Genomic DNA, 14,545 nt, shown 5'->3' with positions numbered 1-14,545 from the left:
TTTGATAGATATCGCCAACTGGTAGCACTCCTTTGTTCCCTCATCAAATGTAATTGACCTTGCCAGTTCTTCCTCGCCTCACTATCTTAAAAAGTCAATGTTCCTTCACTAGCTAAGATTGCTTTGGTCTCCACCTGCAAAAGAAAAGAAACATATCAAACCAGCTTTCACGTTCAGTTTTAAATGTCCCAACTGTAAGCTTATGACCCACAGTCACAGTAACTTAGCAAGTTACTTTCCAAGGCATATAAATTGTGCAACACACATATATTCCTGTAAATACATCAAAAACATGCAAAGTTATTCATATATATTGTATTTTCTCACGTGGACACACTTTTATTAATTGAAACAACAACTGACCACATTATAGTAATGACACCAACACACACATGATTCATTCTTTTCTAACCCTTGGCAAATGCACTGTATTAAAACACATTTTAGCACACACCCCCTTACAATCTGAGCCTATTGATGTGTTTAAAAAAAAAACAATTGTCCTCAATCTGTCAATTTACTTGTTGGCAATACTCCCTTTCCGTTGCCGGGGACCGGCCAAGGATGGAGTCGTTCAACTCAAGAAATCAAGCTGTTTCCACTTCCACCCTTCTCTGGTATGCCGTACAAAAAAAGGGGAACAGGACCTGCAGCTATTTAATGGCTTAATCATTGGACCCCAGCTTTTTGACACCAATCCACCAACATAGCCCATATTTTTTCCCAACTACGGGGGTCACATGCCATGTCCTGTTGACTTGTAGATATAATGTTCTTTTTACATTCCGAGAAAGGGGGTGGGACACCTGATTTTCATGCTCTACAAATCTCACGTCTCCACAATAAGATCACATAAAAGATGAGTCTTGTAGCATTCTTGTTTGTAGCGGAGATACTGCCTTGGCATCTTCCAAAGAATACAAGTAAAGGACTTACCCTTACCTGTACGCCTGTGACATCTGACAAAAATTTACAGAGTTCACTCCAAAATTTGGTAATCTCTGGGCAAGTTAAAAACATGTGAAGGTCGTCTGCTCAGGGATCTTGACATCTTGGACAAACATACTGTGTTCCTGAAAGCTTTGCTAATTTTGCTGGGGACCAATATACCCTATAAAGAGTAAAAAAGTGATTGCGTTTAAGAAAGGCAGGTTTAACTACCTCCCGGAGCAATGCAAAGCCATCCAGGCCTCACTCGGATTTACGTTTGCTAATTCATCACCCCAGAGCTTTTGAATATCCTTCTCCGGGTCATCCTCTGCTTCCAGCAGGATTCGATACCACAGAGCGACCTCCTTCTTAATAGTACCAACTTTCATTGCTTGGTTTAACCAGGAATCGTCCCTCTGCTCCTCCCAGTCTTGAGTAGCCCACCAGGCAGAAAGTTGATAAAATTTGAATCTGGTTAATTGACCCCGTGTGCATAGGCTCAGAATTTCCCAACTAACCAAGTCAGTTCCCATCCTCAGATCGCCCCAACGGGAAATTCCTGCATGCTTCAATGGTAGGCTAAGCAGATCATTTAAACAGTCTGGGGTTCCTGGAGAGCCCCATATTGGGGCATTAGCAGAATAATAAGATACTCCTATTTTTTTCTGCATAAGGACTCAAGTTTTCACTGCCTGCAACAAAATCTTCAGTCTTACGTTCTTAAAAAATGTTGGATCTCCGAACTTAAAAAGGAATTGCCCTTGTCCCTCCCTCAACTCACTAAGCATTGCCCCATAGAAAATACCTATTGCAAATTCGTCAGGTTTATTTAACAACATCCGAAAATTCTTGAAGTGGAAAGCATGGCCATATGCCAACAGGTCAGGAAGTGCCAACCTTCCCCCCCTTCTCCAGCCTTCTCCTTAATCTTTTCCACGACATACGGGGGCCCTTCGAGGCCCAAATAAAACTACCAATCTTACCCTGTAGCTTTGCTATCTCCCCTTTGTCAAATGATAGTGGTATAGAATTAAAGAGGAAAGTGACCTTTGGCAAAACAATCATCTTGATAAGGTTGTCCGGACCATAAAGGTTAAGGGGGAGATCTGCCCACCTGACCAACAACCTCCCTACCTCCTGGCTGGTCTTCCTCCAATTAACAGTGGTCACATCAGCTACTTTCTGCGTAATTGTGATACCCAGATAGCGCATTTGTGGCTTTGCCCCAAAGTCTGTGTTGGTTGGTTCCACTCCATTATTTCAGTTTTATCTTTATTTACTCTGTACCGTGATACCTTTCCAAAAAGCTCTGCTTTAGCCATCAATATGGGAATAGCCTTTTCGGGGTTCAGAGTGTACAGCATGAGGTCGTCTGCGTATAGGGCTACTTTAACCCTAAAATCTCCGTATCTAAATGGGGTGATAGACGTATCCTGTCTGATCAATGCAGCTAACGGTTCAATATAAACATTAAATAAAAGGGGGGACAGGGGACACCCCTGTTTTGTTCCTCGCATAATACTGAACCAGTCCGCCGCTAAGGTGTTCAATCAGGTTCATTGGCCTTATCTTTGGGAGACTCTGAAGACTTTCGGATTCCCCCACAATTTAACAAAAGCTGTCCAACTTCTATATCGCTCACCTAGAGCTAGGGGTTTAGTAAATGGGGAGCTAACGGACTGGTTCAGTACTATGCGTGGAACAAGACAGGGGTGTACTATTGATGAGTGTTGTCGGCAGTCCAGTTGTCCCTAAAAGGAAAAAGGTTAATGCACACACATTTTAAAACACACCATTACTGCACTCTCTATACCAGTGCACCACGTATTCTGATTATGATTGTACCACACAAATACATGAGGCCAAAAGTACACATGCATATATGTGGCCTTATCAATATAAAAGGGTGGAGCTAAATTATATTACCCCAGAAGATACCGCATTTCAAATTTCTCTTTCTGGTACACATTGTCCATTTAGTTTCAGACTCTCGAACTTAAAAACTGACCTGTCACATATGTAGAAACAGAGAGTCTTGCCAAAGGCTGTATTTTTCTGGTATTTGCTTGGCAGCTCAGCTCTCAGGTGTAGTTATATGTAGGGCCCGAATCCAGGAGCGCCATCTAGCAGCCACACACTGCGTGGTAGTGCCGGATGTCTAGAATGTAGATTATTCCTGGCATGACAAGCTACTTAATTTAGTATAGTGAATGAGCCAACTCTGGGGCATATTTGCAAGGGGATTTCGCCACTGGAATGTCACTTTTTACGACTTTCTGGTGGCGCAATGCTCTGCCTCATATTTACAAACACCGCTTTGTAAATATGGTACCCTTTCACGCAGTTTTCTGCATGCAACGGGTGTTGATGTTGGCGTTCCACCCCAACACACGTTTCTTTTTGACGCTGCCCCAGATTTACAAATATCTGTAAATTTGAGGCACCATCAAAAATGAACCCCATGCAAAAGCATGCATTAGATTGGCAACTAGGAGAAATACTTTTATTTCTCCTTGTTTTTGCTTTTTCTATGTGTGCGGGGCATATGTACAAGGAAATAGCTGCTTTAAAGGGTACCTTATTTACAGAGCGGCATTAAGCCATGCAAAGTGGTGACATTCCAGTGGCACAATCCCCTTGTACGATGTACATATGCCCCAAAGAAAGAGCAACATGCCTTTGGGTGTCCCTTCCTGCACATAAGTGATCATTAATTAATGGCCATTTGCTACTTCCACGTGTGCTACAGAATGCAGCACATGTAGAAGTAGCAAATCACCATTATTGATTGTTTGTGTGCAGGAAGGGACACCCTCCTGTACATAAACAATCACTCCCTGCAACACAGGCACCCTTGCACTATAGAGCAAGGGTGTCTATGTTGGCACTAGGCAGCTATTGTTAGCGCCAGCGCAAGGGGAAACACAGGGGTGTGCGGTATTGTTGTAAACGCGATACATCCCAGCATTTTTTAAATGATGCAGCACAGCTCTGCAAAATGTGCTGCAGGATCGTGCTGCACCATTTCCTTGTAGATATGCCCCTCTGTTTTTCAATCAGACATTCCTTTGTGCGCCCTCCTGCAGGTTCGTGCAGGAGGGCTGTAAGTATGGAAATTGAGCAGCCTTCCCATACATGTCTAGGATTGCTCAATGGTCCTAAATTACCTCTATTAGACTCACAAAAATGTGGCTGGCGACCCATGTGTTGCTAGTTTTATGTGATGTCACTCAAGTCCTACAATAGGCCCCCAACGTATATAACTGATATATAAGGACCCAGGTGTAATTTCTAAAGGTGTGCTTTGGGAGTTTGCACTATTCATGACTAGAAACTTGTGCATCTTTGCCCTTTAATCTCTAGGGGTCAGATTTAGCAACAATTTGTGTAGATGCAAAGTCACCAAAGTGAGACAAAATGGTGCAAAGTGTTTTGGGATTCCAGTACACCACTTTTGTACGCTGGAAAGTTGCTTAATGCAACACAAAGTGGCACTTTGTGCTACTTTGTATCGAGGGATGTGGTCTATGAGTGGTACGTGGGTGATCCTACCCTAAGTTCCATGGTTTTTTATTTAAAAACAACAATAGATAAGACTTTGCACCAAAAATGACTCCTCTTTAAGGGAGGGGCAAAGTAGGAAAATCTTTTTTTCCCCCCTAAATGTTTCAAACTTTCCATGTCTGATGAACTGTACCGCAGACATACAAAGTGGTAAAACTTGTAAAGTATGTCTTAGTATAGCATATTGTACTTGAAGGGTATCCTTCCAGTACAAAACCTATGTTAGACATTATGCACATCACACTCACTCTGTTGTACTCTGGTGTGTGGTGATATGGAACCTCAAAGAGTGTGACTGGTGCAGAAAAGAACCGCAGTGTCATATATCAGCGGATATGGCATTGACCTGCTCCCTCCCTCTTACATAACGCAATTTTGTTTGCTGCGCTGCATTGTGCAACATATTAGTAAATCCACTCCTTGTTTTCTAGGAACAGCTATATACTGCTTGGGTCTCAAACTGATCAACCCTCTAAGGTTCTATGAGCAAGAGAATAACCATGAACTCACTCATGTTGGAGCTAGAACTTCACTGCTGGCCCTTTTCTCTATTACTTGACATATTTGGTTGAAATTAGAACTCCATGGCCCAGGTTCTGAAAGGTGCCATGTCACGTAGCCAGAACCCAAAAAGGCTGCTCTGCTGTGCATTGTGTAACAGGGAGAGAGCAGGAGAGCGCCATGTTCACAGAGAAATGGCTCTCCCCTTTCCCTAGCACCTGCTCTGATTTCATCTGCTGTGCACCAGGCGCACACCGTAGTACCATTGTGCTAGGATGCGTGCCTGAGTCTACAATAGGTTTTATACTGAAGGGTACCTTTCCTGTATAAAATACTATTGCTAGACAAGTTTGAAACCTTTTCTTACTGTATGTGTGCAGCACAGTGCAGCAGGCATGCAAGGTAGGAAAAGAAAGGAGAAATGAAAACATTTCTCCTTTTAACGCCTACTTTCCAGCAGTGTCAATTTGTGGCACTAAACCCTGTCTACTAATGTTGGTGGATAGGGTTTAGCGTCAAAAAGCATGGGTGGTTGCATGGGAATGCCCATGTAACACCCATGTAACGCCCCCTTGACGCTAAGTAATGCAAGGCAGTGTTTCACGCTGCTTTGCGTTACTTTTCCATACAAACCACCGCTAATATTAATTAGCATTGGTTTGTTAATCCCCAAATAGGTTTAGCGTTACAAAAGAAATGCTAACCCGACGCTAAACCTTTGTGAATCTGGGCCTATGGCTATTACTGTTGACAACTGACCTAGAAGACCATTGGGTTCTTGTGCTAAATCTTGCAGTGCTCTGAATATGACGCGACTTGCTTTGGAATTTTCCAGTGACATCTGAACTTTACAGACACTTCTTTTCCTTCTGCAGTTCCCAGGGGGAGGCTAGTGAGCGGCTCCACGAAGGCCTTGATGGCCCTTCGAGTATCTTTGAGAAGTCTGACGGCTCCTCCAGCCCCAGCTCTCCTGAGATCCCAAATCGAAAGAATCGGTAAGTCCTGAATGCCACCGACTCATCAATGGCCCGATCTATAGGTCTGAAGACGGAGAGGCGCCTGTGGGGGCACACCCCGAGAATGGGAAGTTTGAAATATTATGGTCAAGATGTCATCTGGGTCATGGTATTGTGGTGATAACAGCTCACTTAATCTCCCTGACCGCCCCCAGTGCCTTGAAACCTGAAGGGGTGATATGTTTGCGCTTAACAAGTAAGGATTATTATTATATGGTGAGATAAGTAATGAGGTAAGTCTTACGATTGGAATACGGCTAGGGTTAGGTTCACAGCTAGAATTAGGCTCTTGGCTTTAGGTTCAGAGATAGTGTTAGGCTGGGCTCTACAGTAGGTCTAAGGTGAAGGCTAGGGTTGGTTTCAGGTGGGTCTTTGGATCATGACTAAGGTTTGGTTCAGGGCTGGTTTTAGATTCAGGGCTAGGGCTAGTCTGATGGCTGTGGTTAGGCTCAGGGCTAGGGTTAGTTCCATGGCTAGAGTTAGTTCCAGGGCTAGGGTCCGGTACTTTGGTAGTTTGGAAGTGTCAAAATGTTTCTTTCAGCCACATGGGTCAGATTTTGTAATCTTTATTTCCAGGTCTGCACCTCTGGCACATCCTTGATTGGGATGCAAAAAGTAGGCAATATTCGTGTTATGTTTGTTAAAAATATAAAAAATAAAACAACCCATCAATTGCCATCAGCCAAAGCTACTTACCAGCTAGGAGGAGTTTGGCACCTGACCGCACAATGTACAGATGCCCCATGTGCCCTGCTCGAGTGCACACACTTGAAACAGGATCCTCACTTTGATAGTACTCACTCACTATAGCAGATCTGTCGCTGAGATCTTCCCGGAGACATCTGCTGATCTTCTCAATTTAGAGCCCACCCAGAACGTCTAATTTCCTAGTCCTCCCCCTGGCCCTAGTACTGAGCAGTGATCGTATTACAGGTGGCCAGAGCTAAGGCAGATATATGGAGCCTAGAGAAGGAAAAGACAGTAAAAAATGAGGCAGCTCTCAGTTCACCACTACTTGCTCATCGGTGCTCTACATATACAGTCGGAAAATGATTGCTAACTCATGCTAAATACAACCAAAATATGCACAAACCACATCTGAGTGAAGCTCACTGGCCTACCAGGAGAAACAAGATTATATATTTTACTCTCAGTCATTTCTTAGCACCCTCTTTACTACTGGCATTTAAACTACCTATGCCTTTGGATCACCAATCACACCTCAAGTGACCCAGCAACTATGACTACAAATGTGGGATAACCATTCCCCATACAGGGACAGGACGCACCTCAACCTTTGCAGCTATGTATTGTTGATTCAGGACTCACAGACAAACTCTTTCTATCTGTGTTTCGTTGATGCTAGACTTACAGACACGTCCTTCCATCTGTGTATTGTTGATCTTAGACTTACAGACACACCCTTTCCAGCTGTGTATTGTTGATGCTAGACTTACACACACACCCTTTCTAGTGTTGTATTGTTGATGATAGACTTTCAGACACCCTTTCTAGCTGGGTATTGCTGATGCTAGTTTTACAGGTTTACCCCTTCCAGCTGTGCATTTTTGATTCATCACTTACAGATATACCCCTTCTGAGCTGTTTATTGCTGAGGCTAAACATAAAGATACACCCCTTCCAGCGGTGCATTGTCGACTTTAGAAGCACAGATACACCTTGTTCAGCCGTATATTGTTGATGCTAGAAGCTCAGCCACGACCTGTTCAGCTTTATATCGTTGTTGATATATGTACAAGTTCAACCCTTATAGCTGTGTATTGCTGAGGCTAGTCTTAGACTTGCAGATACACCCTTTGCATCTGTATAGTTTTGACTCTAGATGTACGGATACACCTTTTTCAGCTGTATGTTGTTGATTCTGGAAGTGAGATACTCCCTGTTCAGCTGTATATTGTTGTTGATAGATATATAAATGCACCCCTTCCAGCTGTGTATTGAGGATGCTTGGTTTACATATATGCCCCTTCTAGCTGTACATTATTGACTTTAGATGTACCCATACACCGCTTCCAGCTGCACATTGTTGACTCTAGATGGACAGACACACCCCTTTCAGCTGTACATTGTTGACTCTAGATGTATAGATACATCTCTTCCAGCAGTTCATTGCTAACTCTAGATGTACAGATACACCCCTTCCAGCGGTTCATTGTTAACTCTAGATGTACAGATACACCTCTTCCAGCAGTTCATTTTTAACTCTAGATGTACAGATACACCCCTTCTAGCGGTTCATTGTTAATTCTAGATGTACAGATACACCCGTTCCAGCGGTTCATTGTTAACTCTAGATGTACAGATACACCCCTTCCAGCGGTTCATTGTTAACTCTAGATGTGCAGATACACCTCTTCCAGCAGTTCATTGCTAACTCTAGATGTACAGATACACCCCTTCCAGCGGTTCATTGTTAACTCTAGATGTACAGATACACCTCTTCCAGCAGTTCATTTTTAACTCTAGATGTACAGATACACCCCTTCTAGCGGTTCATTGTTAATTCTAGATGTACAGATACACCCGTTCCAGCGGTTCATTGTTAACTCTAGATGTACAGATACACCCCTTCCAGCGGTTCATTGTTAACTCTAGATGTGCAGATACACCTCTTCCAGCAGTTCATTTTTAACTCTAGATGTACAGATACACCTGTTCCAGTGGTTCATTGCTAACTTTAGATGTCAGAAACACCCCTTCCAGCAGTTCATTGTTAAGTCTAGATGTACAGATACACCTCTTCCAGCGGTTCATTGTTAACTCTAGATGTACAGATACACCCCTTCTAGCGGTTCATTGTTAATTCTAGATGTACAGATACACCCGTTCCAGCGGTTCATTGTTAACTCTAGATGTACAGATACACCCCTTCCAGCGGTTCATTGTTAACTCTAGATGTGCAGATACACCTCTTCCAGCAGTTCATTTTTAACTCTAGATGTACAGATACACCCGTTCCAGCGGTTCATTGCTAACTTTAGATGTCAGATACACCCCTTCCAGCAGTTCATTGCTAACTCTAGATGTACAGATACACCTCTTCCAGCGGTTCATTGTTAACTCTAGATGTACAGATACACCCCTTCTAGCGGTTCATTGTTAATTCTAGATGTACAGATACACCCGTTCCAGCTGTTCATTGTTAACTCTAGATGTACAGATACAGCCCTTCCAGCGGTTCATTGTTAACTCTAGATGTGCAGATACACCTCTTCCAGCAGTACATTTTTAACTCTAGATGTACAGATACACCCGTTCCAGCGGTTCATTGCTAACTTCAGATGTCAGATACACCCCTTCCAGCGGTTCATTGTTAACTCTAGATGTACAGCTACACCCGTTCCAGCGGTTCAGTGTTAACTCTAGATGTACAGATACACCTCTTCCAGCAGTTCATTTTTAACTCTAGATGTACAGATACACCCCTTCTAGCGGTTCATTGTTAACTCTAGATGTACAGCTACACCCGTTCCAGCGGTTCAGTGTTAACTCTAGATGTACAGATACACCTCTTCCAGCAGTTCATTTTTAACTCTAGATGTACAGATACACCCGTTCCAGCGGTTCATTGTTAATTCTAGATGTACAGATACACCCGTTCCAGCTGTTCATTGTTAACTCTAGATGTGCAGATACACCTTTTCCAGCGGTTCATTGTTAACTCTAGATGTACAGATACACCCCTTCTAGCGGTTCATTGTTAATTCTAGATGTACAGATACACCCGTTCCAGCTGTTCATTGTTAACTCTAGATGTACAGATACACCCCTTCCAGCGGTTCATTGTTAACTCTAGATGTGCAGATACACCTCTTCCAGCAGTTCATTTTTAACTCTAGATGTACAGATACACCCGTTCCAGCGGTTCATTGCTAACTTTAGATGTCAGATACACCCCTTGCAGCAGTTCATTGCTAACTCTAGATGTACAGATACACCTTTTCCAGCGGTTCATTGTTAACTCTAGATGTACAGATACACCCCTTCTAGCGGTTCATTGTTAATTCTAGATGTACAGATACACCCGTTCCAGCTGTTCATTGTTAACTCTAGATGTACAGATACACCCTTTCCAGCGGTTCATTGTTAACTCTAGATGCACAGATACACCCCTTCCAGCGGTTCATTGTTAACTCTAGATGTGCAGATACACCTCTTCCAGCAGTTCATTTTTAACTCTAGATGTACAGATACACCCGTTCCAGCGGTTCATTGCTAACTTCAGATGTCAGATACACCCCTTCCAGCGGTTCATTGTTAACTCTAGATGCACAGATGCACCCCTTCTAGCGGTTCATTGTTAATTCTAGATGTACAGATACACTCCTTCCAGCGGTTCACTGTTAACTCTAGATGTACAGATACACCTCTTCCGGCAGTTCATTTTTAAATCTAGATGTACAGATACACCTGTTCCAGCGGTTCATTGTTAACTATAGATGACAGATACACCCTTTCCAGCAGTGCATTGTTGACCCTAGATGTACATATACACCCTGTTCAGTTGTAGATTGCTGTTGATAGATGTTCAAATTCACCCTGCATATGCTGCATATGTATATTGGTGATGCTAAACTTACAGATACACCCTTACCAGCTGGGTCCTGTTGATGCCAGATGTACAGACAGCACCTTTGTACCCATCAAAGCTCAATGTCTCATTTATCATCTCAATGGAAAGAGAGGCTCATGCTCCTGGTATTTCCTCATGGAGAGCATCACCTATGAAACATGAATATACCTTCTGTTTTAGAATAACTTTACCTCACGGATGCTGTTCCTTGTTTGTTGCATGCCTACCTTCCGTCTTACTAGCTGTTCTTGATATATTTAGAGTGCTCTCTTCTTCTATTTCTAAAGTGAAGAATGTCATGGAAATGGACTGAGGTTCTGCAATCTGTACTGTATTTCTCAGGGTACTGTCCACCCAGACATCAGGTTACTGTGTCATGCAGCCCCTCTCACGCTCTTCGTCCAACGCCAGCAGCTGCTGCAGTGGAATACGGGAGAACGAGACATCGGAGGAGGAAGACAATGATGGGGTAAGGCTGAGGGAAGTCTCTGCTGTGCATTCAATCACATGTCACCTTTTCAATTGATTGCTTTGGCCTCTCTGTGCTTGTAGCTTCTTTCTTCTCTTGTTGAACAAACATTGACCAAACAAGGTGAAAATGCAAGATGGAATTCATTGATAATTTGGGCGGGTTTGGAAGAGGTAGTTACTATATCAGGTAAAGTGAGTCATTTGATGCTGTCAGGTAGGTAATTGTTAGGACCTGGATATTGATTCAGTTCTGGAGGCTACAACTCATGGACAGCGTGTACAGATTAGGCAGATCCACAGAAAACCTGATATAGGATGCAGCATCTGCATGAAGTCCCTGCAGGCGATTACAAGTACTCGCCAGGGTTGGTGCATTCTTCGACCAGCCACATAAAATACTGCAACAAAGTCAATACCATGATGTCTCCTTTCACCCATTTCATCTTACCTATAAACAAATAAATCTTGTCCTCCCTGTCTACCTTCCACACACTCCATTGTGTACAGTAGCATTTCCATCACCCATGTGCTGCTTACATTTAATGATTTGACAATTATAGCTGACTAACATTCCCGTCCCCCTCCCCACCCCTTCCCTCCCCTTCCCTTCCCTTCCCTTCCCTTCCCTCCCTTCCCTTCCCTTCCCTTCCATTCCCTTCCCTTCCCTCCTGTCCCTTGCCCTCTCCTCTCTTCTCCTCTACCCTTGCCCTCTCTTCTCCCCTTGTCCTCTCCTCTCCTCCCCAGGAAATGATGAACTCCTCAGATGGTCAGTCAAAGCGGGACTCCCTTGGCCAAAGCGGGTGGTTTGACGATAGCGCTTGTACCCCCAGCAATGGCAGCTCACCAGGTATCTACACAGCTACACAAGTTAATATAAAGATGGTGGTAATTAAATGTTTTCCCCATTGTCACGCTGCAGTATTTCTGATGGTACTTCATTTTTCCTGAATGCACACTTGTTTCCTCAGTGAGAGTCAGAGGAAACAAAAAAATATAACTTGAGACACAGGAATGGTGCAGATTAGATGAACCTAAGAACCAAGAGAAGAAAGACAGCAAACACAAAGCAGGATATCATGACTCACACCCTGTCGTGTTTGATACCAAATGGGTAAAGAGCTGAGTTAAGACCCAAGCAGGCAGTCTTCACCATATCGCTGGACCTTTGGTCTCACTACAGTGAGGTGGAATCACCTCAAAATGTTGGTAATGTGCAGATACGAAGCTCAAGGCTTGATGTTAGAAATTCGGTTTCCCGTTAGCAGAGGTATGCACCCTGTCCAAGCAGGAACCACAATGCTAGCCATGGTAAGTGTAGTACACATGAAGGGGCAGATTTACAAGCCCCCTGCGCCACTGCTGCGTCACTTTTTGTTATGCACCGGCGACGCATTTTAGTGCCCCATATTTAAAAAGACAGGAAAAGCCACCCTGCGTTACTTTTCCTGTTCTCGTAAATATGGTCCCTTTGCATGCAGCATTTTGCGTGAAAGGGGCGTTCCATGGGTGTTGCTGTGGGTGTTCCCATGCAACACCCATGGAACAAGACACATTTCCGGATTTACGAAAAATTGCAAATCTGAAAATGCGTCCTACACGTCCCCAGGGGAGGCATAGGGAGGCGCAACGAGGAGAAATGTATTCAATTCTCCTAGTTTTTTTCCTCTTTCTATGCGTGCTGTATTCTGCAGCACACAGAGGAAGAGGAAATCACCTCTGGTGATTGTTTATGTACAGGAGGGTGTCCCTTTCTGCACATAAACATTCAGTAAAAAATGACGTTTTGCAAGTTCTATGTGTGCCAATGCAGCACACATAGAAGTTGAAAAACGCCATTTCTGATAGTTATATGTGCAGGAAAGGAACCCTTCCTGTACATAAACAATCTCCCTATGATGCAGGCATCCTTGCACCCTGGTGCAAGGGTGCCTCTGCTGGTGCAGGGCAGCAGTTTGTGTGCCAGCGCAGGTGGAAGCACAGATATGCAACATATTGTTGTAAATATGTTGCATCCCTGTGCTTTGAAAGTAACTCAATGCAGTGCAGCCAAATGGCTTGTGGCACGCACTGAGTCACTTTCCTTGTAAATCTGCCCAGGAATGTTTACCTGTGCTTACCCTCTAGTAGCTTGTCACAGAGCAGTGAGTCGGCTGCGCTGTGTTTGCAAAGTCAGGGCTGTGTTTCAAGTCAACCACTTGGCAGAGAAGGACCCACAGCGGAGGAGCCCAGGTAGTGGTAGCAAGATGCAGGTGAAGTCTTTGATATCCCTGAGACTTTAGAAACAGGAGGCAAGCCCAACAAGCCCTTGGAGAACCTTTAGAGATGCAGGCTGTAAAGAGTCAAGGCCAGTCCTCTCACCCCAAGGCAAAAAGCAGCAGGCAGCAGGCCAACTGAGCAAAGCAAGCAGCAAAGTGGCAGTCCCTCCTGGCAGCACAACAGCTCTTCTTCCTGGTAGAATTTCCTCAGTTTCAGAAGTGTTCTTAGTATATGGTGTCAGAGGTCCAGTACTTATACCCATTTTAGCCATTGAAGTAGGGAGACTTCAAAGAAAGGTCTTTGTAGCACACAAGACCCTGCCCTGGCTCCAGACACCCTTTTGGGAGGTATGCAACTCTTTGTGTGGGGTCAGGCACATCCCTATTCAGGTGCCAGTGTCAGCTCCTCCCTCTCGCTCTAGCTCAGGAAGACCCTTCAGCCTAGGGATGGACCATCATGATATGCAGGGCACACCTCAGCTCCCTTTGTGTGTGTGACTGTCTAGAGGGAATGCACTAAGCCCAGCTGTTACCCAACCCGACGTGTATTCCAAGACAGGCAGACTCACAGAATGGTTAAAGTAAGTAAAGGGCAACTTTCTAAAAATTGCATTTTCAGACCTGTAACTTAAAATCCAACTTCACTTAAAGATGTGATATTAAATTGTGAGTCCAGAGACACCAAATGTACTTTTCCTACCTTTTCCCAGTTGTAAGTTACACTTGTAAAGTGTTACAAGGCAGCTCCAATGCTGGGAAAGATAGGCCTTGCTTTAGTGAAAAACAAATTTAGGAGGTGTTCACTACCAGGAAATATAAAACTCAAAAGTGAATTTCCTACCTTTTTAATACACTGCACCCTGCCCATGGGGTTACCTAGGGCCTACCTTAGGTGTGAGATATGTAATAAAAGGGAAGGCTTGGGCTTGGCAAGTAGGTGAACTTGCCAGGTCGATATGGCAGTTTGAAAATGCTCTCACAGGCTCTACAGGGGAAGGTCTGAGACATTTTTTAAAGAGCTACTCGTGTGGTGTCACAATCAGTGCTGCAGGCCCACTAGTAGCATTTAATTTACAGGCCATGGGCCCACATAGTGCCCTGTACTAGGTAAACCAAATATAATCATGGAGAAACCAAATGCCATTACATTTTCTAGACAGAGCACATGCACTGTAGCACTGGTCAGCAGTGAAAAAGTGCACAGAGTCCTAAAG

The 14,545-nt window shown here is 43.9% G+C and overlaps 1 protein-coding gene across 3 annotated transcripts in view; it reads left to right on the top strand.

The window, feature by feature from the left end:
• LOC146813071 (rap1 GTPase-activating protein 1-like) overlaps positions 1 to 14,545 on the top strand; it is a 267,450-nt gene that overhangs the window by 242,281 nt on the left and 10,624 nt on the right. For all 3 annotated transcript variants that reach the window (XM_085620062.1, XM_085620063.1, XM_085620061.1), the window contains exons 20-22: positions 5,871 to 5,990; positions 10,948 to 11,074; positions 11,821 to 11,923. In XM_085620062.1, coding sequence (XP_085476188.1) covers positions 5,871 to 5,990; positions 10,948 to 11,074; positions 11,821 to 11,923 — 350 coding nt within the window. The remainder of the gene's footprint in view (positions 1 to 5,870; positions 5,991 to 10,947; positions 11,075 to 11,820; positions 11,924 to 14,545) is intronic.

Source organism: Triturus cristatus, chromosome 7, assembly GCF_964204655.1.
Source record: "Triturus cristatus chromosome 7, aTriCri1.1, whole genome shotgun sequence".
NCBI classification, from domain to species: Eukaryota; Metazoa; Chordata; class Amphibia; order Caudata; family Salamandridae; genus Triturus; species Triturus cristatus.
The sequence above is the reverse complement of the archived record's forward strand: the minus strand, read 5'-3'. Positions and strand labels throughout refer to the sequence as shown.